This window comes from Sardina pilchardus, chromosome 17, assembly GCF_963854185.1.
Source record: "Sardina pilchardus chromosome 17, fSarPil1.1, whole genome shotgun sequence".
In the NCBI taxonomy this organism is placed as follows: Eukaryota; Metazoa; Chordata; class Actinopteri; order Clupeiformes; family Clupeidae; genus Sardina; species Sardina pilchardus.
This window is the reverse complement of record NC_085010.1, coordinates 25,996,061-26,020,019: the sequence shown is the minus strand read 5'-3', so window position 1 is coordinate 26,020,019 and position 23,959 is coordinate 25,996,061. Positions and strand designations below refer to the sequence as shown.

Genomic DNA, 23,959 nt, shown 5'->3' with positions numbered 1-23,959 from the left:
CCGGTCTTACCTGGGTGGACCTTCTGGACTGTCTGGCCTGTCTGGAACGAGCCTTTCTCTGGGACTCCGACTCTTCATCCCGGACAGGAGTGAGGTATGATCTGAGAGAGAACACACACACACACACACCCTAATTTAAGGACACTGAACAAAAGGGAGGGTTCAACTTGAATACAGGCCAATTTAGGTGCTAGGGGAAAAGACATTAGCCTGTGATTAGGACGCTATGGGAGTAACCAACCACAGTAGCAAGGAGATTAAGAAGACTCGTCTTTCCTCTGTTTGCCAGCGGTGATGGAGTGTGTGTATTTGCACAGCATTTACATGGGAGTTCAGCTGAAGCAGTTTAGCAAAGCCGCTTCGGAAAGATAAGAACAGCACACACAGAAACAGGCCCGGTAGCCATGGAGAATTTAAAGCAATTAAACATGGGGTCGTTCACAGGTCAAGAGAAAAAAAACATCAGCCTCTCGCTCCTGAGTCAGTGGCCATGAGCATATTTAGTGTTTTACTTTCACATTACAAAAAAAAAAAGATCTAATATAGTCTGGAGTCCTAACTCGAAGAGAGATTGGTTACAGAAGCTCCCAAAATAGCACTCTCCCCTCCTCCCTACTTAAAAAAAAAAAAAAAGTCTTCTCTCCTGGACCAAAAATATGAACTCATTCATGACGGCTGGGCCTGGCGTCGGCTCCCCCTTGGCCTTAAGAAAATGCGGTTATTCCGTGGAGAACGGCCTTATAAGGAGAAGTTCTGCGAGGCAGAGAAAATCCGGCCCCAGCAGGTGGTTCATCTCCCTGGGCCCCGTGAGGCTCAGGGGGCCGGCAGGGCGAGAGGAACCGGCTTCGCCGGCTCCAGCCCGACCGGCAGCTAGACACACGCACGCACGCACACACACACACACACACACACACACACACACACACACACACACACACACACACACGCGGACAAAACAACCCACTGCAGGACAGTTGGGTGCTGCTGTGTCATGGGATAGCCTACAGCTTTATCTACAGCAAATATGTGCTCACTTCTGCGAGTGTGTCTCAGTATGCATGTGTGTGAGTGCTAGCACATACATGTGGGTGTGTTGCAAGTCAGTCTATGTCCAAAGATCATAATAATGCGTGGCTTGGACAATTACAAGAACTTACTCATGATCCGAATCACTACAGGCCTGAAAAACTACTTCAGCTTAGCGAAACATACCACTGAATTACAGTAAGTTTCGCAAAAGTTCTCCCTTCAATACAGATGTTAAGTAAGCACTGTGGCATTCTGCAAAACGTTCCGCTCCATGTTGTACGTATGCCTGTGTTAAGTGTCAATCCAGAATAAACATACATATAAACAAAGATATAAGGGTGTGTCTGTGTGTGTCTGTGTGTGTCTGTGTGTGTCTGTGTGTGTGTCTGTGTGTGTGTCTGTGTGTGTGTCTGTGTGTGTGTCTGTGTGTGTGTCTGTGTGTGTGTCTGTGTGTGTGTCTGTGTGTGTGTCTGTGTGTGTGTCTGTGTGTGTGTCTGTGTGTGTGTCTGTGTGTGTGTCTGTGTGTGTGTCTGTGTGTGTGTCTGTGTGTGTGTGTGTGTGTGTGTCTGACCTGCGTCGCTCTCGGCTCTCCGAGCCCAGCCCAGTGCCTGTAGTGGAGGTGGAGGTGGTGGTGGATGCAGTGTTGATGGTGGGGATGACCGCGGCAGACTCCCTCTCCTTCTCCTTCTCCTTTTCTCTCTCCTCCTCGGCCCAGTACCTGGGAACAGAAGGTAGACAACTCCATGTTTAATAAAAAAAACAAATATGCACTTTGTGTGTTGTTTTTTTTCTCTGAACAAAACTATCGCTTTTAAATAATCTCAAAATTTAGATCACTTCTTAGTGGACCTACTCACTTCTGGCAGTGCAATACTGTTACTAATCCAATGTTAAATGTTATGACCCACTGATGAGAATTGAGAATGTGGAGCACTTAGCTACTGTGCTACAGAAAGCAGCGGTCCGAAGTCCCACTGTACCAGCCTAACCCAGCACACTAACTATACGTGAAGAAAGACTTTAGAGCTTTTTTTGGAAAACTGCAACATCGGCCAAGGAAAGACCCATAAAAGCTTTTGGAGCAGGCCTGACACATTTTTGATCACGTTGCCAGATATGACAACTCTGCGAGCTCGATCTGCATCCTCCAAATGCCGCTCTAGTTAAAAAAAATCATTCGATTGGACCCTGTGTTTCCATTCAGTCACATCTGAAGGAGTGCTACCGTACTTTCTGAACTATTAGCAGCGGCTTCGACATTGATTTTGCAGAATTTCTTCAGCTATGAGGCCATAAACTGCTTTCCAACGATAGGTAAATTGCGGGTATTTGAAAAACGATCGCTAAGATAACCGCATTCAAAGTTGACATGGTTCTCCCAAAACGTCATGCCAGAAAAGGAGAAATTCTCCTTAAGCAGCGTGGACAACGGGAATGACTGCTAATATGCTGAATCTTCACTGGGTTTAAGAGTCAAAACGTATGTTTTTCCGTGAAATTTGTTCACGAAATGTAAGTGTAGACTGTATACTGTCGAATTAAGCGAAAACGTGAAATTCAACATTTTTATCCCTAACGTTTAACGTTTATAGTGGATTTTCTCTATATAGCATCGAGCGCAAAGCGACTGGTTTTGCTTTGCAGGGTCACAAATATGCCCGCTGGTGTACCTGCTGGAGAGGCTGGTGGCGGAGGGGCGGCTGGAGCCCGAGCCGGAGCCCAGGCTGGACAGCAGGCTGCGGTGGCCAGAGGGGGAGGTGACGCTGGAGCTGCCGCTCAGGGTGGAGGAGGTGGTGGTAGTGGAGGGGGTGGTGGAGGAGTCCTCGTTCCTCCGACCAAACGAACCGCTACGCAACACACACAGAACGCAGACGCAGACACAGTACAGGAGTGAGTCCGGGAAGGATGGAGATGGAGAGGAGATGAAGTGGTAGGAGAAGAGGGAAAAACCTCCAATGAGTGATGAGCAGAGAGAGAGAGAGAGAGAGAGAGAGAGAGAGAGAGAGAGAGAATGAGAGAGGGAGAATGAGAGAGTGGGGAGAGAGAGAGAGAGAGAGAGAGAGAGAGAGAGAGAAACTCTCCCATAGAAAAGCAGCAAGATCAACCTTTCCAAACACTTATTTTTATTTCCCCACCACCATTATGAATGAAATGCTCAATCACGTCAAATTAACTCCCAAGTTAATACATTACCAAATCAGTAGCTGACCCACCCACCCACCATCACATCCCAGTGGTCAGTGAGAATTAGAGAGAGAGAGAGAGAGAAAGAAAGAGACCGAGAAAGACAGAGAGACAGACAGAGAGAGACAGAAAGAGAGAGACAGACAGCATGGGGTATGTCAGTGTGCAGCCATGGCTGGCTGGCGGAAGGTGTTTCTGTAGGTGAGTGCAAGCTCAAGAGTCGCTTGACTTTTGAGAGTCGAGAGAGGGGTGGGGGGTGGGTAGCGGGGGGGAGTTGAAGAGCGTGGGAGGTGGGGTGAGGTTTTTTTGGGGGGGGGTGGGGGGAGATGGGTTCTTGAGTTCAAGTGGTACCTTCGGTGAATGCTGTAAGACTGGTAGTAGGACGAGGACTGCCAGGGTTTAGTGTTACAGGTGTTAGGGTCCAGACTGGAGGCCGAGGGGGACTTGGCCGGCACGTCCCGCGTGCTGCCACTCCGGCCCAGCGCTAGCGTGTGGGACGTGCTGGCGTGCAGGAGGCAGGGGTCAGAGGTCAGAGGTCGAGAGGGAGGGAGGGAGGGGTGGGGGGAAGTTGGGGAGCGGGCAAGAGAGGCGCGTTAGCTGGAGAGCACACACACACACACTTGCACACTCACGCACATAAATATATATGTACACATATATATCAAAGGAAAAATAAATAAAGAAATACGTACACACAAGTACACTATACGAACATTCACAATCACACACATATACAAAAAAAAGTGCACAACACATATACATCCTTGCACACGTAATCAAATAATATCACACTGCAGTAGCACTCGGTCACACACATTGGCAAATAAAAAAAAGGTCACATTACAGAAAAAACAACTAAAGCTTTTCCGCAGTTGTGCCTGCTAGAGTGTCCTCCATATTTGAGCCATTTTACTCGTTAGGGTTTTTAAGAACACTTACAAGATCACGTCTCATTACATCTACTATACTGTTGAGGACCATCATGCAGGACAACTTCAGACGCTAGCAGGGCTCTGCTGTGAGCAATTGTGGGGGGGGGGGGGGGGGTAAGGCTTTGCTTTGGGGTGACCTAACTGGCTGCTCAATTAAGCACATACATGCATAATAACAGTACTACATTAGCCATAAACAAACATAAAAAAAATATGTATATACATATATATTACAAAAACACTATCCGTGAGTGAGGCTTGAATTTAGTGCAATGATTGCCCTCTACACAGACTACAGCACATGAACGTGTTAGTGCTACTGGATATAACTAGCCCTACAGTACAGTACGTTAGCCTGCAAGAGCGAGGACCGTTACGGAAAGGGTTGAGCTGCCGAGGGCTCAAAGCGGAGGCTGCTTTTGAGGCAATGAGGTACTACATGAAGGGGCTGGAGGAGGGAAAAGATAGGGAAGGTCCAGACTAGACTAAGCACAGGCACGTGCCTTAAGATACTCTTAAGAAATATTACTGAACAGATATCTCTTGTCTTGTGGATAAGTCACGAAATGAAACTGTTAATGTGGAAGCTTGAGGCCATCACAAATAACAGGGTTCTCTTAAAAGGCAGCTTGACGCAGCAGATGATTAAGGTTCTCTTAAAGGGGAGAGGTTATGGCAAACAGAGGCCCCGAGGTTCTCTTAATAAAGGGAGGCTGAAACGAGGAGAACATGGGTTAGGATTCTCTTATCTCCACGGGGGACGGTCGCTGAGGTCTAACCTGCGCTGATAGCTGGTTCTGTTCTGGGACGCGGTTCCTTCACTGTTCTTCAGGTCATCGTCCCAGCGTCTCCTGGTGTAGGAGCCACTGCGTACCAAACTAGCAGCAGAATCCCTGGGGGAACCAGAATCTCACAATAGAACCCGGGTGCTCCACATAGTTCCCAAACAGATCACATCTTCATGGCGGCAAGTAACTCCTCAAATACTGCTCAGTTTGAATGTTCTAGCTGTTGATCTGATTTGTATGAGACATCCATCATATATGAAAATACACTTGCATCACCAACTACAAATTCTATGCATTTTTGTCTAGCCCTAGTTTCTCTGCACATTATGCATAATGTTTATTTCTACTTTCGCACTTAACGTACACCGTCTATGCATTGTATTTTTGTACTTCCACTACCTTATCTATATCTACAGTATATGTCTTGCCTCTCCTGTCTGTATATGAAGTAATATTAAGCTGTGATGTACTTCTGTTTAGATGCTTGATTTTATCAGCTTTGTGCTTTCGATGACTGCAAAGCTGAATCTGATCTAACCTTCAAATGACTAATCAATAGATCATGTCACATGTTAACTGCTAACTCTGAGTGTGTGTGTGTGTGTGTGTGTGTGTGTGTGTGTGACACAGGCACATAACACTGAGAGACAGTGTAGCGGCCGCATAAGCCCACAAAACACACACATATATTTACAGTACATAAACACACGCATGGCATGCAGTGCTCTAGGGCCTTGGCCAGCAGAAGGTGATCTAGTGGTCAGGTCTGGGCAGATCTGGACAGAGCAGGGATTGCCTTTGCCCACCACTGCGCTCTCGCACGCTCATGTTTTTTTTCTCGTTCTTTCACCTGTTCTCCTTCTCGTCGATGTCGGACGTGCTAGCCAGCCTCCTAGGGATGGTAGGCGCCACATAGGCCAGTCGGGTCTTCTCCTTCTCCTGTTGGTAATGAAGCTTAAATCTTACACCCAGGCAATTCCTTAACAATGCATCATTCATTATCTACCTTGAGTGCCAAGAAAGGCGCCTCTAAATAAAAGCGCCTCTAAATAAAATGTATTATTATTATTATTATTATATTATGTTATTTATGCATGTTGCATCTACAATTACTAATGTTAAGGGCTGGGTTTCCCAGATTTGTTAAGAAGCTCTTAAGTGCTAAGAACTTCTTAGGAGCGCTCTCAGAACGTTCTAAGAACCCTCCTAAGAAGTTTTTAGCACTTAAGAGCTTCTAAACGAGTCTGGGAAACCCGGCCCAGGTCTGTGAGTTAGGTTTGTATGAGCCTAAATCCAGAAACTGAACTGCACAGATCTAAAAAACTTAAACCCATGACAATGTAAAACGACCTAAAAGGGTGACTGACCTTTTCTTTGTCCTTGTTGTCCAGCGAGGAGGACAGGCGGGGGCTGGAGGCGGAGCGCATGACGCCGGCCGTGTCCTTCTCCTTGCTGGCCTCCTTGGTGGCGGTGATCTCGGCCAGGGCGCCGTAGCTGCCCGTCTTGCGCAGGCCCATGCGCCACGAGGACGGCGACTCGTCCTTGTCGTCCTTGGGCGAAACTTTGCCACCGGACGAGGCGAGCTGTGAGAGGGGCGGGGAGGGATGGGGGGAGGGGTGTGGAGATGGGTGAGGGAGAGGGGTAGGTGGGTGGTAATTGAGAGGACAGGGTAAGGGGGGCGGGGGGGGGGGGGGGGGGGGGGGGAGTTAGGGAAGGAGGAAAACAAACACAGATCAGAATCCAGCCACAACAACAGGGATGGTGAGGATGATGATGGTGACGATTATGATTATGATGACTGAACAGACTCCTGTGATTATTACTGGGTGAGAAGTCTGGGTGGGGGGGGCGAGGGAGGTGGGGAGTGGTCAGGACGGGGACTGAGGGTGGGTACATTTGGGAGGTGAAGCAGGGTAATCATCTCCCTCTCCCGCGGAGTCACGGGACGGGAGAGCCAGAGAAGGGCAACTCCCACACACGCATCTCACACAGCAGACCAGACAGCAGCAGTGCAGTGCGGGACAGTGGGAAGGACGGGGCCCGCCGTCGTGAGAGAGGGGGGGGGGGGCTGGGATCACAAGCATGCTCTGCACTCAGGTGCACAAATATCTGGATGACGTTTGCACAGAGTAAGACTGGAAAGAGTGCAAACATTCTCAGATCTCATTTCTATGGAGACTCGGTCCACTTGTCCCAACCGTCTCCGACTGTCTACATGGTCAGCAGGAGGACAACCGCACAGGCAAATACAGATATTAATTTTGTTAATCCAGGTAAGACCGTTATATATACACACACACACACACACACACACACACTTATATGTGACTTCCTCCCTATCCCTCATATAAAGTCGGCAGGTTGTCCCCCTCAATGCCAACAGCAGGTGAAGTCACACACACACACAGTACCACACAGCAGAGATGGGTGAGGGGGGAGAGAGAGAGTCGCATGGCTCACAGTAGCATCGGCAGCAGAAAGCGGAACAGCACAGACCACCACAGACAGTGCAGACACCAAGGCACAGTGCGTCAACCAGAAACCCATGCAGAAAACCACTGATTAGGGAAAGGGACGAGGGAGGGGGGAGGGGAGTTAGCGTCGTCTTGGACTTTTTGGCAGAGACGGTTAGACCACTTGTCACAGGGAAATTTCAAGGTTAAAATAAAAGGGAATTAAAGGCACAGGGGGCTTTGGATGGGGAGGGGGGGATGTCGGTAAGAGAGGGGGGTGGGGTGGGGGTGGGTAACATCTCTGGAACACACCGATGCCTCACCATAGCTTTTTTGGGCACAAGAGAAATGCCAGTTTTGCGCAAGCCTTGACGCCACAATGCAGGACAGCCTGGCTCCGCCACAGGTGTGAGGGGAGTAATAAACTCAGACTTTAAGCCAACCCAAGACAAGAGCAACCATGAGAGAAGGGTGCAGAGTTGGACAGAGAGAGAGAGAGAGAGAGAGAGAGAGAGAGAGAGAGAGAGAGAGAGAGAGAGAGAGAGAGAGAGAGAGATGCACAGACAGCGGGAGAGAGACAGAGAGCGAGAGAGAGACAGGGAGAGAGAGAGAGGAGAGAGAGATGCACAGACAGCAAGAGAAAGCGAGAGAGAGAGAGAGAGAGAGAGAGAGAGAGAGAGAGAGAGACACAGGGAGAGATGCAGACAGCGAGAGAGAGAGAGGAGAGGCAGAAAGAGCAAGAATGAGGTTGGGGGAAAGGGAGAGAGAGAGAGATAAAGAGAAATGAGCGAAATAAAGAAGCAGCAGCAACAGACACTTCATGGGTCAGACAGCGAAATTAAAGGGAAGGAAAGAAAAACTGAAAGTGCAAAATACTGGCTAGTGAGTACAAAAAAGGAAGAAGAAATAAACACAGAAAACTGAAACTGCAAGAGGAAAAAAAGAGAACTGAGAACAAGAAAAACAAAGGAGTGAGAGGAGACGGTATGCCTCAGAACACAACACGTCCATTTTGTTTACCTGTTGATCATGACTAGACCAGTAATAGTCTTGCATCATCATTCTCTATCTTCATTTTATAGATGTTTAGGATGAGCCTTACATGGCATTCCCACATAACCATGACTAGATAGAGCATTATGCTGTGTGTGCTTGAGGCATAGGAAAGTGGGGGGAAAAGGGGGAAATAAAGTATTTTTCCTTGAGAGGAAAAGAGGAGGAAAACATGGGATTTCTCTGTGGCACATGGTTGTACATCTAGAGAGGATTATATTCTTTACATTGGACCTTTTCACATTTTCATTTTCATATTCTAACATATAGGGGCGGAGATGGTGCTGGTCAGATGATATGATTTGTGTGTGTTTGTGAGGGAGACACGGGCATAGAGGATGGTTCACTTCAACAGAGCTCCCGACAGGACGTCATTAAATGGGCCACTTCTGAAGACCCCGGGTGCAACATTGACCGTGACGGCACTGGAGCAGTTTCTCCTGATCAAGTATCTGAATGTCAAGCACTAATCGGGGGCTATTCACCACTAAATCCAGCCATACCGTAGTAGGTAAATGCTGCCATGATTAAGTCAAAGCGAGCTAGACATTTCAGATGCATCATAAAAAAGATAAATGAATTAAAAAAATAAAACTGTATCCACCCTGTCAAAAAAACTTCAACATGAGTGCGCATTCAAATTCACACACACACAAAACTAAGCACACACACACACACACACAAACAAACAAACAGACAAATGTGTGTACACTGCTGTTGTGGCCTATGGATGCAATGATGTTCACAATGATGCTGGTGGCCAGTGCAGCAAACACACAAAAAAGAACACGGGGGGGGGGGGGTCATGAGGAAGGGGAACATCACAAAAACGAATGCACACGCCAATGACAAGAATGACTCCTTCTCCTTCTCCAATTTGAGACTTGCCTCCTCTGCAGTGCTCTCCTCGACGGATGCAGAGGCCGCGGTCTCCTGCAGGGGGCAGCAGACACACAGGGAAACGGGAGCTTGTGGGTGCCATTTTAAGAGCCAGTTTTTTTTTTTTTTGCCGCTCGATGGGTCTGGCAAGAGCCGGGGCCCCAGACTGCTTAGCTTAGTGCTTCCAAGTACTGCCTACCTCACAACACTGACTACCGAGAATCTCATCCCACCTACTCTCCTACTTCATTCCTGCTCTTTCTTTCTTTCTTTCTATCTCTCTTCTCTCCATCTATCCGTCTTTCCTCTCTCACCCTCTGCTCTACATTGCCATGTTTGCTGAAGATCTTCTCACAAACTTTTCAACTAATCGTAACTCTTCTCAGTGTGGGGAAGAAACACTTTGCTCGCTCTCCCTCTCTACAGGAGAGTTTTGCACTTTGCATTAACTCCCTGGCCACCTAATATGCATGTGAAAAGTACTGTCTGTAGCCATCTACTCCAACGGCCGAGATATGACATTGGTTAATAACAAAGCATAACGGAGGGCTTGTTGCTAATTTGTGTAACAGTAAACACCTCATCTTTTACATTAAAACCTTTGGGATGAAAGATAATATTAACATACTTTAATAACAGTTGTCAAATATAAATTTCCCTTCCACCCTCTTAAAAGCTACGAGATCTCATCAAAGCCATCTTAAAAAACCCGCTGTGGGAATGGGCAGGAAAGGAAAGAAGGGGGGCACAAGGTGTTGGGTAAGAAGCCGTACCTTCTTGACGGGCGAGGTGGGGGTCACCTGGTTGGTTGGACTAGTTGGGGAGGGAACGGTGGCTGGCGCTGGGGTTGTGCTGTTGGTCTCTCTGGTTGGAGCGGCCGGTTTACTCTTCTCTGAAGGGGGGACAAGATGTAAGGGTCAGCAACTGGTCAAACCAGCTGGTAACTTACAGTAGCAGCATATAGATGTTGTGACATTTAAGGGAGCATTTTCATTTGTAGTTCTCATTTTGTGGCCATGCTAAGATATTGTATGGTACATAGTGTGATTACAAAATGCCCAGTGTGCATGACAACAATTGTATACCAATTGGTAATATACATTTTCAAGAAATAATTCATTGGTTTTGGAGGTGGTAGGAGTGTCTGTGTCACTGTCACAGACCTGCTTCATTTTCAGACTCTGAGTCTTCCTCCTCCTCTTCCTCGCTGGAGCAGCTGGACTCCTGGTCCTTCTTGCCCTCCTCTTCCTCGTCCACCTTCTCTGGCTCCAGGGTCTCGATGCGTGGCGCAGGCTTCTCTGGCTCCAGCAGGAGAGTCTCTTTGCTGAGAAGCCGGCAGACACACACACACACACACAAAAAGACAATAGGGTGAACCTGCTATGACCTACAGCTCTGTTCAGGCATAATAATGCAATCAACCTCTGCTAGAGGCTCGGGCAAGGGCACAACTTTCGGGATGTTACAAAAGGAGATTAGAACAAAAAAAAAAAGAACGCAAGAAAAAGGAAGAGAGAAAAAAAAGTTTTTCCAAGGGGTCATCCCAGCCCATCAGCTAGCTCCTATCCATCAGGTGGACACTGCTTACCTCTTCAGTGGTTTCAGTGGCTGATTGTTGTCCCCAGTGGTCGTAGTTTCTATCAAAGGTGACTTCTTCACGTCCTTCTTGTCGCTCATAAGCTGAAACATCAGAGAACGTGGTCATGTCATTTCCATGATTGTGGGAGGTGGATGGAGAAGTCTTTCATATTATGCAGAAAAACATTCTCCTACAAGTCTCCTAACCAGTTCTATTCCATAGAACTTAAAAGAATGCCTTAAACAAAAAAAAAAAAAAAAAACATTGTGGGCTTACCAGATTCTGTTTCTTGTGCAACTCCTCTAAATAGCCGAGGACGTCCTCATCGGATACATCAAACGCTGTTTGACCCTGAGGGCAGAGAGAGGAACATTCTCCACATTCAGGCCTTTACCATTGCGCACAGCCAGCTGGGCTAACATACAGCCACGCAGAGGAGGGAAAGGCCAACTCACAAACACATTCGGTATAACTTTCAAACATTACATCTCTAATTCATTCACTGTGGAAATAGGGAAGCTAACAAGAGCAAGATTTGTGGAACATCACAGCTTTCCTGCTGGTTTGAGACTAGTGCAGTATAAACCTGCAGTCAACGAAGTATAAACCTACTGGTTGGCTCAGTCATGGCTAGAACCTAAGGCTTCCAGCTGTGATGGTTCACTTGCCTCAGCATTTAGGCCATCATAACAAACGGAGCCACGTACCACTTTATTGATGACCTCCATGTCGCACAGGTGCTCCACGAGTATTCTACATGCCTCCTCTTTCCCCCAATGAGCTGCGGCGTGGAGGGGCGTCCAGCCGTCATAGTCTTTAATATTTACATCATATCCCGCCTGGATTAAAAGCCTGCAAAACACAAGATACAAAAAAAAAACATGATGAGATTAATGCAAAAATGGAACAAAACTGTTTTCGTTCTGGTGTGAGTAAGTCTGTCTGAATCCTGGCCATCTACAGTCAAGTTTAAAGTATTTATTTATCTATTTATTTTTTTATATATATATTTTTTTTGGGCGTTTTATGCCTTTACTGTTAGTGATAGTAGAGATTGACAGGAAGTGAATGGGAGAGAGAGCAGGGGTGGAATCCGGAAAGGACCACGGGCCGGGAATCGAACCTGGGTCGCCAGCGTGCAGTGCAGGTGCCCCAGCCAGTTGCGCCACAGCTGGGGTCAGTCAAGTTTAAAGTTGCTGACACTATACTGTACCGGGTGTACCGGAAAATAACTGGGTCTGATATCTTAGTAAAATAAGGATTTCACTACTCCGACAGCAAAGCACATAGCGAATGCAACATAATGAACGGATGTGTGCATCACAATTCACATTGAAGCACGCCTGCTTGCATAAATGCATATGAGAGCAGCTTTGTGCCGCCTCGTCCCTACAGCTGCGGAGCTGAGTGCAGCTAGACATTTTGGCCAATCTCCCAGCACCAGATGGACCGGGCGCCTCCGCCGGGTTGCCTGGCGGTCAGTCGATACCAGCTGGCAAAGGCTTTCAAAGGCAACCATGATAAACAAGGGAGACGTGCCCCTGGAAAACGCAAGCTACCTGTCTGCCTGCATGAGGAGGGAGAACTGCTCTCCAGCCCTCAGGGCCGTTAAGAGGGATCACAAACGGAGGCGACGACACCGTTATGTCCACCCTAGTACCATCCGCCACTTCGCTAAGTTATTCGCTATTATAATCAGCATCAGCAAGGGAGACGGGCCAACGGTTCCTTTTTTTTAAGAGGGAAAAAACAACGTGCTCTCGAGGGGTTCGGTTTATTTGGCGTGCTTTTTATGGCCCGGCGAGTACAACTCACTTTAAAACCTCCGTGTATCCCTTGGCGGCGGCGACGTGCATCGCCGTGCCTCCCGACTTGGTGTGCCGCACGTCGCTGATCTGGCCGCTGTTGAGCCACTGCCGAGCGTCTCGCAGCATGACCCTCTCTTCCTCTTTCCTGGCGGCCTCGATGTCCACTCCTGGTAAAAGAAACGCATAAAAAAAATGGAGGGGGGTGAGGTGGGGGAGGGTGAATAATAGTCAGTCAGATCCTGCACTTTTAACATCTTCTTTACAATCCTACAAAGTGGGACGCTTCAACAAAGGCCAGGAAACATGCATGATATTTTTACTGAACCTCGGGGAACTATGAAATGTTGCGGAGAAAGGTGGAAAAAATGAATCAGAAAAAGCCCGTAGGCCTGCTCTCTGCTTGAATGTAGGTCTACTACTACGCTGTCAGCCAGCACTTCGCTCCAGTCCAGCAGACACCGCTCTCCCCGTACCACTCTTGAGTGTGTCGTTTAAGAATTCAGGCCAGGGTGTGAGGGGCTCCCCTGTACACAGTCATTGGCAAGCTATTACAAAAGGATGAGGAGATGACCACTGAAAAAACCTTACGACGCAGAAACCAGGCCTGGCACAGCACTGCACCGCTACTGCTGCTGCTGCCTCATTCTGTATATGGTGTAAGACTGGAGTCAGCAGTCTAAGGCATTTGGCTAGCCTCAGATTAAAACGTATTACGGGAGCAAGCAAATGCCAAGCATTGAGTAATCAAAGGTTAAGCAAACAGGTACTACTCCCTTAAAATCCTCTGACACGGCCAACGTATGGCACAAGAGGGAGGTCAGCGAAGATAATCCTTCACAGCTACATTGAGAAGAAGAAGAAGAAGAAAATAAGACAACACACTCTGTTCTATAAAACTAGCACGCTCTCCTTCACTTCCCTTTCCAAAACGCAGTCGCCTCTGAGCAAAATCTGGGAGAATTGTTGGCATGCAGTAGGACTAGGACACCACTGGTCTGATCGCACGCTAGAGGGAGGCGTTGAGAGTCTGACCTCGTTTCCAATCCCTGACTGTCCTGGCATTTTCAGAAACTCCCATCTTGATTTTTTTTTTTCTATTTGTTTTTCTTTCAAAGATGGGGGGGGGAGAGAAAAAGAGAGAGAGACGCTCTTTAAGATGACAGGTGAATCTGGTAACTAGGTCAATGGGGCTATGCTATATATGGTTCCAGCGCGTTCAGGCATGCGTCGTCTTGTCCATCCCACGTCTGCGCCGAGGGCTTAAATGCAGGTCGTCTGGCAGCTGCCGAGAGCGCTTTCTGCCTGGAATTGACCGTGCAGAACTACGTAAACAGAAGAAGGCTCTCTGGGGCTAAAGCCAACTTTTCAGCTGCAGGTATACTATCAAACATGTCCCCCTTTCTAAACCTGTTGAACAGTTGAGAGAGGCTGATTTCTTTCTGGACATGACACAGATCTGTGTACATGACAAAAGGAAAAAAAAATGTTTTTAAACAAATACAGTATACTGAGGTTACATTCTTGGTCTATCAAGATCTTCCTCCGACAAAAGAAAATGGAAAAGGGGAGAAAGATTTCAGGGCAAATACTGTAGGCAGCAGTGACCAACATTATGGTTTTACCATCCCAGATCTGTAGAGATAGAAATGCAGAAACACATCTTCCTGCTTCATACTTCACCTGCTCTTATCAACCGAAAACAAAACATCAATCCAAAAACATTTGGCGCGTGTGGGTTAGTTTCAATACAACGTAGCGAGCCAACAGACATGTTGTAATGGCCTGTAGCAATTTTGAAAAAGCCATTCTGGTTGACTGTCAGGTTGGCTAGGGAGTGGTTAAGTTGTGCGAGGTTACGGGCCCTTTGCCAAAGGCAAGGAACAGAGGGAAGGATGGGGACGCGCTTCTGTCAGCTAAACATTCCTGCTCAAATTCACTGACAGAGCAAGGCCTGTGCGTAGCATGTAGCTCAATCGTGGGAAGAAATTTAGACAGGGGAAGAAGAAGAAAAAAAAAAACATCAAGGAATGCTCTGATTCAACCCATTCCTCTGTGAGAGATGCAACATACTGTACATCAAAGTTTGGCTTGGAATTTCAAAGCAAACAGCCTACCTAACTGTATAAATTCAATAATAATGATAGAAAAAAACCCCTCTATATTGTAACAGATTTTATGGTTTACTTAATGGTGCATGAGGGTTAGGTCAACTGGAACAACAATCAATACCAGCCCTTTAAATATAATCCACAGTTTTCAGTTTCAGTGTCTCCCCCCACTTGACACATTTGAACCAAATGGACACAGCTCAGCCTAAACTCTCTGCTTGATGCAAAAAAGCGAGCAATGGACTGGATCGATCCCGGACAAATGAGGTCAAAGTTCAAAGCCACATGGCATAGCAGCCACAGTGCTCACTCACAGAGACCATGCTCTTTTAGTTCTCCCCACGTGATGCCATTACAGTGGTTTACACTGTGCAGTCGTAATGGCTTTCAATTAGTCCCTTTATTCCACTGTGACGGCCAGCCTGCACACAGCATTGTGAGGCTGCAGAGCGTTATATAAAAACATTAAGAGAATCACTGTTAGGAGGGCCACTAAAGCGAAACTGCAGTCGTACGTACCATGAGGTAGCTGATGGCCCCAGCAAATACGCAACCCTCTATAGCACAGAGGACAGGGGGGCGATGAGGGCAAGACACTGATCTCAGTTAGTAAGTCATGCCTCTCGTTGTTGTTCAGGTTAGTAGTGCCCGTTGTAACAACTAGACATCATAATGGCCTTTTCTTCTTTGGTAAATTACAAAAGGCCCCATTACTGCGAAAGTAACAAGCAAAGCAGAAGTAGAACAAAAGTCCTTAGCCAGAGCACAGGGGAACATGCTGCCTCTATAAAAAGCAGGAAGACTAATTGACCTCCACAAGACCACAAAATAGCAGCCTCTCGGATAATCTGGCCCAAATTCAAAGCTGGTTTTACAAGAGAGCCTTGCACCCTGGGCCAGTGCATAAAGGCATCCCTGTGAAAATAAACAGACAAAAGCCAGAAAATCAAAAGCTGACTGATAATCCCGCCCTTTTCTCGCCACAAGCCTCTGTTCGGCCTTGTGAGTCAAAAACGCAAGTGTCTTTGGACACATCCAATCTACATCAAAACTAACAGGAAGGGAAATTTAACAAACAAGCATTCTAAGAAAAGAGCTTCCAATAAAGCAGAACCTTTTACTGCGTGGGAAAAAGGGGACTTCTCGTCACCACATTTAACAAGGGACTGAATCACATGGCCATCGATAGGGGTGAGAAATGGGAGCTATTGTCCCAAGCACTGGGGTTGAGAGGGTTTTCTCTGCCCGACACACAGACCCTCTGGCTAGCCCTCTGGAACGAGTGGCATGGGGTCGTTTTTTTGTTTTTTTTTGGGGGGGGGGGGTGGAGATGGCAGGAAGCCCAGTCACCTGACCCCCACAGTGGTGTGCCATCACAGCCAGCGGGGAATAAAGGTCGAGTGGGTCGTGGGGGAATTGTGGTCCGTCTGTCCGACAAATTTAACCCCATGACTGGGGTGGGGGGGGAGGGAGGGGGGGGTCCTCTCTCTCAGAATGGAGCACAAGACAAGAGAGGCAAATCACATTACAGGCGCGGAGGGCATTACACAACAGCGTTATGTAACCACACCTCCGAGTGAGGAGAATGGAGCTCTATCTCATGTTGTGATAGGATCGGCAGCGGCGGTAGCAGCCGCACAATCAAGCTCTATATGGGCCTTTCTGTGCAATACACAGCTTGGGCTCGCTGACACCGAGTCGGAGTCGGAGTCTGACCCATCAGTCCATGCTTCAGCCTCAAATAGACTTGACTTGAATAAACTTCAGCGTCTGTCTTGACCCGGTTAAAAAGCAATCCCCATCAGGAAACGGCAAAAGATTGGATTTAGATTAGATTAGATTAGATTAGATGGATAGATACTTTATTGATCCCAAGGGAAATTTGGCCATAAATAAAATAAATAAATAAATAAAATGTTTCCACGAGTGCTTCTTGTGGTACACAGCCAGGGCATGACCAAAGTGGAACACATCTTTCAGCACAGGATACAGGGTGGTTGCAGGCAGCATGCATGCACCCCACCTCAAAGCCACACTGTGTCCGTCAATCGCTACAAATAAAACTGACAGCAGCCATTGGCTGGGATGTGCCACATTCCATTTGGGTATGAGTTAAGCTGCAGCAGTTATATAATATACTTTCAAGGAACGCTACATGCTAACAAACAGCACAGCAGGCTGGGAATATCGTCCAGAACTCCCAGCTGCCCATTAAAACCCTTTAGACGGGTGGGGTGTTGAGGGATCTGCCCTGACCACAGCAGACCAAACAAACCTTGCCCCAGATCCCAGAGTTCCTGCCCTTGACTCCCTCCGACGTACGAGGGTCAGGTTCAGGTTTCTTCAGAGAGCGCCGCACTGCTCCTGTCTTACACGACTAGCGAGGCCCTATCTGTGCAAACCAGTCATGAAAGACGGGGCCAGTCGCTCTTCATTACTCATAGGAAACCCAAGATGGTAGCTTAAGGAGGGGGGGGGGGGATTCACAACTCCCAAACCTGCCCACACACACTCATAAATTCATGTAAATTGGCAATATTTAAATGCATGTTGCGTAACGTGTTTTTCCTTAGACGGCTGCAGGGAAGCGGTGTAGAGAAGGCGTCTCTCTGAACACTTTCAAGCAATGTCAAGCGGTCCAGCAGTCGGAGCCGAGGGAGGGAAAAAAAGACCCCTACTCCCACAGACGCGCGGGAGAAGTGCGGAAAGGCCCGGACAAATCAGAGGCTCAGCCCCCTGCCACGCCACAAAGGCTAGGGCCATCACCTCCCCGTACTTGGGCAGCGAGAGGAGCGGAGTTCTACAGAGCCCAGGGGCCATCGCCGCATGTCTGAACAAAGCCTTCCAACCAACGGCGCGGGCTTCATTTCATCAACTCAAGAATGGCCAAAGCCAAAAATAGAAAACGCCTTCCATCCAGTTTAGGATCATCACAAAAGGTCCAAGTGAAGTGGATCGCATTTCTCCAGCTCCCATTATGTAACTCTGCCCAAGTAAGCAGCCATGCAAGAGCAGACAAGGAAGTCAGTGGGGCTGGGGTTTGGGGTGGGGTGGTGGTCACGGCATTGTTGCGTTCACTCGATTTCTTAAATCCAGTGTGATGGCACACGCATGACATACCTGGACATGATGTACACACAGCGTGGTATAACAGCAGGGATTACAGAGGATAAGAGAAGTGGAGAGGGAGCAAAAAGGGGAGAACCAGTGTGCTTGTGCTTGTGTGTGTGTGTGTGTGTGTGTGTGTGTGTGTGTGGGAGAGAGAGGGAGAGAGAGAGAGAGAGAGAGAGAGAGAGAGAGAGAGAGAGAGAGAGAGAGAGAGAGAGAGAGAACTATATAGAGAGAGAGATAGACAAGTGGAACTTGTATTCTATGCTGCTGGTGTTTGCGAATGCTGGAGTGCTGGAAGGCTGCCAAAGCCTCGCTGTCTGATATGACTGCAGGCTACAGTGGCCTGGCCGCATGCACTATCATCCAGTGCAAATAGGACCCGCCCCTGTCGAAGCCTGGCACGGGTATCAATTACCAAAACCTGAACAAACGTGTGTTACACACAGGTGATAAGTCACACAAGCAGACAGCAGACCTGTCTTGGTTTGAGGAATCACCAACATTCGAGGGATTTTCACTCGCCCTCGCCTATCTGAGATGTCTGTGCATCTGTCAAGGGGAAGATCTACGGTCTTCACAATACGAGGGGAAGTCGGGGCAGTGTGTGGGACATACCTTGTCGGTTGATCTCGTTCTGCAGAAGCTCCTCCATGGCCTCCTCCTCGGCGATGTCCAATGGCGTCTCCCCCTCGCTGTTGACGACGCCCACACTCGCACCCTTACTGATTAGATACCTGGAGAGGCAGAAGCACAAGGTTAGCAGAGCTTAACTCACTCGAGCTCTACACACGCTATTATTAAACCCCTGAAATGGGTTCAATGGGTTCCTGGAAAGCACAACCAACAGCAGGGCCAAAAAAAAAAAATCAAGCAAGCAAGCAAGCATATTTATGGGTGACTGCTATAAGCCTAAAGCTTTAACAACAACAAAAAAAAACAGAAGTTTAAATGGGGACATCACAAACAGAAGTGGAAATGAAAATAGACAAACAACCTAATTGCTCTGGAACAAAATGAAGACACCACAGCACATTTTTCTAACGTCATGGTACGGTTGCTGATTGACATTCAAAGGAGTTCCCGCTCATGTTCAATTTTGCAGTGGTCTCTTCATTATGGATATGACCGTCAACTCATTTGAATGTCACTCAGAAACTGTAGGATGACATCAGTTGTCATTAGTGGTCTCCTAATTTTTTAGAGAGCTGTACATGGGTGGTTGACATATGAGCCTGTTTTTTGTATGTTTTGTTTGTTTTTTTAAATGGAAGTGAAAATTGCGACATTATCACAAACTATATGCATATACATCCACATAGGGAGCCTCATGTCCAATAACAGAAAAAAATGTAGATGTTGCGATGTAAAACAGAGAATGTGTGACACCAAATTAACATAGACCAAAACATGAAATTTCTAAAACTAACAATCGGTTGACCGAAGGTTTTAAGAGCTGCCGAAGGAAAATGATGGGCTTTCGACTGTTGATCAATAAAATGCATACCATAATGCGGTCAGTGTGTGTTTAGCTTCAAATTACTAGTTAGCAGCTCAGAGCCATCACCACAGAGCATATCATTTGGTGGAAAAACAGTGGCATCACCCCCTTGAGCATGCTTAGGCCGACTGTTTGACCTTAAAAAAGGCCCTGACACGTATAGCTCCTTTGACCCCCATAGCGGTCCCTAGAGGGTCTCCGAATCGCCATTACCATAAAAACGTGATTAGCAACATGACTAGACATGCCTTCAATGCTCAGCTGCACATACATTACTCAATCCATTGCAGCGCAATTAGCTTAACCTTTTAAGCAAAGTGCTCCATCAAATGTCTTTCACTAGGCCCGCTCTCGAACAAGGTTTCTCTGAGCACAAGCCATTTCCACACACACACACACACACACACACGGCTGCTAACAATTAGGATCGTCGCTGATGTGGGGAGTGAGCAGCCCCTTTTCATTTCAGAGATGCACCACTTCTGAAACCAGACATTTCAGAAAAACCCTCCTCAAAAAACTGGGGTCCACAAACCGAAGGTATACATTTTATCACATTAGCGTTCAGCCAAGCCTATTTTGGGGTTCTTTTACAAGCCCCACGGGCTTTGTGGTTAGCGGTCCACCCTGATTGGGGGAAGGCTGTGGTATTGGGTATTCGGGCTTTTGAAGGATTCTGGTCGCTGCCTCCCAGCGCAGTGTTTTCCCTGCTAATAGGGAGAGGAGTCGTCAGCCACATGTGTTCTGCTGCCATGCTACCAAAGGACGTTCGCGGATCCTCCACAGTACGGAAAAGGGCAGTCGATTCAGGGAGTGAACAAGTCGAGCCTTCTCGCTTCACCTCCACGTCGTCCCCATTGTACGACTCCAGAACAAGAAATCCCTTGTCTTGCCGAACAATAGGGTGGGGTTACCCTGCCCTGTTAATGGGAGTTAATGCCACAATAGGAGACAAGTGCACAGCGCCACTCACGAACAGTAACTCATCGCAGTCCAGCAAACCAACCCGGAGACTTTTCATTTAAGTTGCGATATGTTCATTTAGCCAGGGGTGAGCCACAGTGGCTTTCAAGAAACCATAAGTCTTCATTATGACTTGCAGTGAGTTACAGAGTCAGCAGAGAAGCCTCACCAAGTGTAATTATAAGAAAAAACCCAATGCAGCCGAGGTGTTCATGCCGACACATCACTTCATTAAATTTGACAGTAATAGTTTCTTTCTTCTTGATAGGACGATTATTAAAAGGGCTTCTGAAACGTAATACGTTGACATTTTAAGGTCAGAGAACTCCCCCCACCAGTAACTTGAACAATGAGTGGCAAAGGAACACAGAACAGGTTCACTGGAGCTTTGAATGTCCACTGATAAAAATCTCAGGCGTCTTCTGTTCTCCTGAAAGTCTCCCTCTTGACTCTGAAGAATAACCGAGGGGGCAACTTGATATCAAAACTCCCGTTTCATCCAAAATAAAAATACACCTTGTGACGTCGGTCTCTCTACAAAAGTAGCAAGGCCGAGGTTGGGCTCTTTTTTGTGTGTGTGTGTGTTATAGATACAGAGACCTGAGAGTTCCACAATCCATCAACCCCCCCCACCCTCGGACATCCACCTCAAAACGGTCCATCTTAACTTTAGTCTTTCCCTGAGAATGAATCGTCCCTAGAGTGCCATGGACCATCTGGAGTTGCCTTTATACTAGGATGGCCACGGCTGTGAGAATGTGGAGAACAGGTGCAAATGTGCTTTTAAATCTGCCAAATGTTCCTTTGTGAAGGCAGTTACCACTGGTTAAACAGAAGGTCAGACAATCACTGCATTAGGGAAAAGTTGGCCAGCTTCATGGCATCTTTTCCTCAGTAGGTGGGTTTTAATTTTTTGGATGGCTGACCTCACGTAACTGCAAGCATACATCTGTTGTACAAAGGTGTTATTGTAAGAGCTACCAGTCCTGAAGGCTGATGAGCCATATGCAAGATAATCAATTACATATTCCGATATCTTGCCTCGAAAATTAAGTATTAATTAAAAATGTAACTTTTATGCTATGTCATATTATTGTACCGTACAGGATGGCTAAGTCTCTAAGCCAACAAAGCAATGTCTAGATTGAGAACGTCTCCCAAAATGAAACTACCTCAAAATACCTTCACATAATTTGGAAGAGTGAGCAGATAATAAAACGCGTTATTGATTGCAATTGATCGTCCAGGACCCACAGCTCATTGTCTGAGGGCCACTGGATAGAGTAGCTGACCCTTTTAAAATGTGCCAGAGCAAGACCGACACCATCACATGCATAACAAATCTGACAACCCGAGGGTGTGGACTTAGCTGGTAATAAAAAAAGAAAAGGTCTAAAACTAACAATTGATCTGATACCTTGCTGTGTCGGTCTTATCATTTATGTAAGATACTGATGTATTGCAAAGGGGGCCGAAATAAAGGGCATCGGGACAGAATAACAGAACGTATAAACTGAAGACCATCCATCACTGGAGGAGTCGGAGAGGTTGTGTGCAGACAGGGGTCACTAATAGAGCTGGACCGGAGCCCAAGGAACACACTTAAGCATTTAGCTGAGCCAGAGGACAGGGGGAGGCAGGCTAAGGTGGTCGGGAAAACACTTAAAGCACTGCAGACACCGGTACCGACATGAGCGTGGCACACTCTGCTTTCGACATTCGATTACTTCGATAACATTGCCATCAACACAACCCCCCTGCACACCGGCACAGGTGGAGGCAGAGTTTGACACTGATGTGCGGGGGTTGTATTGAGAACAGTGGGGTCCAAGTAATCGAATGAACCGAGTCAAAAGCGTAGTGCGCCGCACCCGGGTCTCCGCAACGCTTAAGAGCTGCACCTGCTTATTGGACAGCTCATCTGGACAGCTCACTGGGGTGAAATTCTACAAGCAACTGAGGCAAGGTGGAGACTTCACAGGACACAACATTTTCACATTTGCATGCCTGTGAAAGAGAATCCCGCACACTGTCCATGACGCATGCATACATTTATTTACAACGTTTCAGTCATAGACCTTCCTCAGGTGAATTTGCACGCCTGACCAGTCACAACCGTAAGACTTCAGTTTCCCCAAATCATATGCAGGAGTTTAGGTATAAGTGATTTAAAATGTTCTCGGATCTACACAGGGAAAGGAATGTGTAAAGTAATGATGGTGCATGCGTGGCCAATGGCCAACACCTGGATGGGCCAAACAAATGAAACCCTGACAACTGAGGCTCAAACAGTTCTGTCCACTCACTCGGCTATGTCCACATATCCACAAGAGGCTGCAGCGTGAAGAGGGATCCAGCCCTCATTGTCAGGTTGGTTGATGCCCGCCCCGTGCTCCACCAGGAACGTCACCATGTCCACGTTATCGTCTATGCAGGCCTGGAAAGAAAGAGAGAGAGAGAGAGACAGAGGGAGAGAGAGGTGTTAAATGACAGCAGGAGTCCAGCATTCAAGTGCGGCATTTCTTCTGAGCGAACCCGTCTGACCCTGTCGATACGAACGGCATGCAGAGTTAGCGTATGAGCAGGTCGAGCTGCCAGCGTTTTGAAGGATGCTAGCCTTCTGTTGGCTCGCCCTGGCTCTCTGGAACGCAATGGAATGCTGGCAGCAATAGCACTTCCAAGATGCAGCGACATAGTGAGGCTGCTTGCAATACCACATAGCAAAAAAAGCATAATTTAGTGAACTTGAGTTTTTCCCCCTTGTGCAAAAAGGCAGTATTTCTTGCTCACTGATAATCTCTCCTTTTCCCCCACCAAGGCATTTCCCACCTCTTTGGTCTTCAGTTTAATTTTCTGTCCATCCCTAATTTTCGGTCTTTATCAGACGATGATCTAAGTTCTGTTTTCAACAAGCGCTACTCATGCACAACGCTGGCCCGCATAGGCCCGTCTAGTCAAGTGAGGCAGCAAGAGATTACGAGCCAAAGCCAAAACCACATAGACCTTCTCAAATCCTGGCGCACAGCTTCGGGGCTTCCACAAACGAATCACAACACTCCGGCACTCCTGAAAACATTAGCTCATCAACTTTCAAAAACAAGCCTCAAAAGAGGAGAGGTAAGCAGGCCCCCAATTACAGCATGCCACTACTTGACTGACACAAGAGGAGATAAGAGCAGAAAGAGCCAAAGTGAAAAGACTTTGTTTACAGGAGCTTCACGAGGTGTGAGCCAGAAACAGGCTACAAATGATTCTGAAAAGTCTAGGAAGGAATCACTGATGTAATGAAGTGTGCGCAATTCATGAACTTATTAAGTTTAATCCTGTATAACATTGTATGTCTTTGGGATCTTGAGCAATTGTTAATTAATATTATTCCACTGCTTGGTTGAGTTCCCCATTGACCTGCATTCTATAAGAGGTGCATTAACCGTATGTTATTTACCTATGAAGTAGTTCCAATTTGTTGGCCGCATCACACTTGCATATTAATACGCCAAACTCGTAGCATATGACAGATGTGGATTTTAGCTAGTTGGATGGCATGTACGCTAAATAAAATAGCAATCTTTCA

At 47.2% G+C, this 23,959-nt stretch overlaps 1 protein-coding gene across 8 annotated transcripts in view; it reads right to left on the bottom strand.

The window, feature by feature from the left end:
* The window catches only part of ppp1r12a (protein phosphatase 1, regulatory subunit 12A), a 74,369-nt gene that overhangs the window by 19,686 nt on the left and 30,724 nt on the right, over window positions 1–23,959 (bottom strand). For 2 of the 8 annotated variants that reach the window (XM_062517549.1, XM_062517547.1), the window contains exons 2-17: window positions 22,692–22,822; window positions 18,540–18,658; window positions 12,713–12,872; window positions 11,605–11,749; window positions 11,174–11,248; window positions 10,907–10,998; window positions 10,482–10,642; window positions 10,092–10,210; window positions 9,328–9,372; window positions 6,301–6,516; window positions 5,784–5,872; window positions 4,925–5,038; window positions 3,565–3,714; window positions 2,700–2,876; window positions 1,601–1,747; window positions 11–101 (exon numbers count right to left, since the gene is read on the bottom strand). In XM_062517549.1, the coding sequence (XP_062373533.1) occupies window positions 11–101; window positions 1,601–1,747; window positions 2,700–2,876; window positions 3,565–3,714; window positions 4,925–5,038; window positions 5,784–5,872; window positions 6,301–6,516; window positions 9,328–9,372; window positions 10,092–10,210; window positions 10,482–10,642; window positions 10,907–10,998; window positions 11,174–11,248; window positions 11,605–11,749; window positions 12,713–12,872; window positions 18,540–18,658; window positions 22,692–22,822 (2,031 nt within the window). The remainder of the gene's footprint in view (window positions 1–10; window positions 102–1,600; window positions 1,748–2,699; window positions 2,877–3,564; window positions 3,715–4,924; window positions 5,039–5,783; window positions 5,873–6,300; window positions 6,517–9,327; window positions 9,373–10,091; window positions 10,211–10,481; window positions 10,643–10,906; window positions 10,999–11,173; window positions 11,249–11,604; window positions 11,750–12,712; window positions 12,873–18,539; window positions 18,659–22,691; window positions 22,823–23,959) is intronic. The other 6 variants (XM_062517554.1, XM_062517548.1, XM_062517555.1 and 3 more) reach the window with 4 other exon arrangements.